Source organism: Theropithecus gelada, chromosome 2 (genome assembly GCF_003255815.1).
Source record: "Theropithecus gelada isolate Dixy chromosome 2, Tgel_1.0, whole genome shotgun sequence".
Lineage (NCBI taxonomy): Eukaryota > Metazoa > Chordata > Mammalia > Primates > Cercopithecidae > Theropithecus > Theropithecus gelada.
This window is the reverse complement of record NC_037669.1, coordinates 18,409,543-18,411,404: the sequence shown is the minus strand read 5'-3', so window position 1 is coordinate 18,411,404 and position 1,862 is coordinate 18,409,543. Positions and strand designations below refer to the sequence as shown.

Here is a 1,862-nt window from a genome sequence, read left to right as displayed (position 1 = left end):
GTTGGAAAGGTTCTTAGAAGGCATCACAAACATGGAGAGGCAACTGCCTCATAGTTTCATAGTTTCCTATTTCTATTCATTTCCGTCTATAATATGTGAATTGAATCTCTACAAGAAAAGAAATTAACCATTTCCGAATAAAGTGGAAAAAAACACTTCGTGATGGTTAGCTGAATTCGTGAGATTTGCTTGGGTTCATGCAAACACAAACTTGTTCTATGGAGGAAGTGTGCTATAAATCTCCAGTTTATAAACCTATATTAGTAACAAAGACATCATACTCAAGTTGTTACTAGAGGATCTACTATTGTAGCACTTGATCCATTTATAAAGCCACGTTGAAGAGCAAGAAACATGTAAAATGCTTTTATTTTTTTCTGCTCTAATTATTCTAGTATGTCATGAACAGTTGACAAAATTTTCTAGTGTGCTTTTCAATAATATATACAAATATCTTAAGGAATTTATTAGATACTAATGACTTGAGTCATTAAAAAGTTAGGACAATTGTAATTGCAAAAAACTTTAAACATACACTAACATATACTGACATCTAGCCTGCATGATTATGTGACTTTAAATAAAAAGAGAATATATTACAGTATGAGATCTAAACACTTCCTTTTAATGTTTTTGTCAGTGAATCTATGACTTGCTTATTTCTCAGGCTGTAGATAATGGGATTTAAGAAAGGAATGATGACAGTGTAAAATAGAGACTCCACCATATCTTGATCATCTGCTTGTGGAGATGCAGGGCCCACATACATGAAGAGAAGGGGGCCATAGTATAAACAGACAGAGAAGAGATGGGCTCCACAGGTGGAAAAGGCTTTCCTTATGCCTTTGACTGACTTTTTTTTTAAGATTGTAAAGAGGACAAATGCATAAGAGACAAGAACAGTCAAAATAGTGAATACCTGTATTGAACCAGACAAAATAAAAAGCATTAAAAAATTAATAGAAGGGTCAGTACAGGAAATCATTAACAATGGGATAATGTCACAGTAAAAGTGATGTATTATGTTAGAATTACAGAAGGTTAATCTGAATAAAATGCCTTCATGAATTAAGGCATGAAGGAAGCCACCTACAAATGACAAGACTAATAGCCGGATGCACAGTCCATTGGTCATAATCACTGGATAAAGTAAAGGTTTGCATATGGCTACATAGCGATCATACGCCATTGTTGCCAAGAGAAAACATTCTGTGGTTGCACTGATTACAAAGGAAAAAAATTGTATCTTGCATTCAGAGAGAGAAATCATCATACTCTTAATGAAGAAGCTGATCAGCATCTTAGGGGTCACTGAGGATGATAACCAAGCATCCGCAAAGGCTAAACTCCCAAGGAATAAGTACATTGGAATGTGAAGGTGTGAGTCTTTCCAGATGACAGCAATCAGACCAAGATTTCCCATGACGGTGATGAGATATATTATCAAGAATGCCAGGAACAGGGGTATTTTCCACTCTGATTGATAGGTAAGTCCTGTGAGAAGAAACTCTGTCAGCAATGTTGCATTTTCCTCGTCCATGTCCTCATTGGATGTACCCTGAGTGAACTGAAATAAACATAAGAAGAATATTCAATAAGGATTTATAAAGTGAATACTAGAGGAGAGGAGTTAAAATAAAATCATACGCTCATCAGAATGTCCTCTTTGTGTATTTATTACACTGTGCTGATGAAAACCATAGTAGGGGAATTGAAGAGATGGAAAAATGCAATTATTTGAGTTTATAGAATGTGCATGAATAAACATATTTAAGCAAAAAGAGAGGCATTCTATGGATGTGATTAATTTATGTGGACACTGGAGTACGGTACAAAATTTCTGTGTCTGAGACATGGATACA

General features: G+C 35.0%; 1 protein-coding gene across 1 annotated transcript; it reads right to left on the bottom strand.

Moving 5' to 3' along the window:
* Positions 1 to 610: 610 nt before the first annotated feature.
* LOC112619634 (olfactory receptor 5H8) lies at positions 611 to 1,546 on the bottom strand. Its single transcript, XM_025377722.1, has one exon. The coding sequence runs from the start codon at positions 1,538 to 1,540 to the stop codon at positions 611 to 613; it is 930 nt and encodes a 309-aa protein (XP_025233507.1). The 5' UTR covers positions 1,541 to 1,546.
* Positions 1,547 to 1,862: the final 316 nt, after the last annotated feature.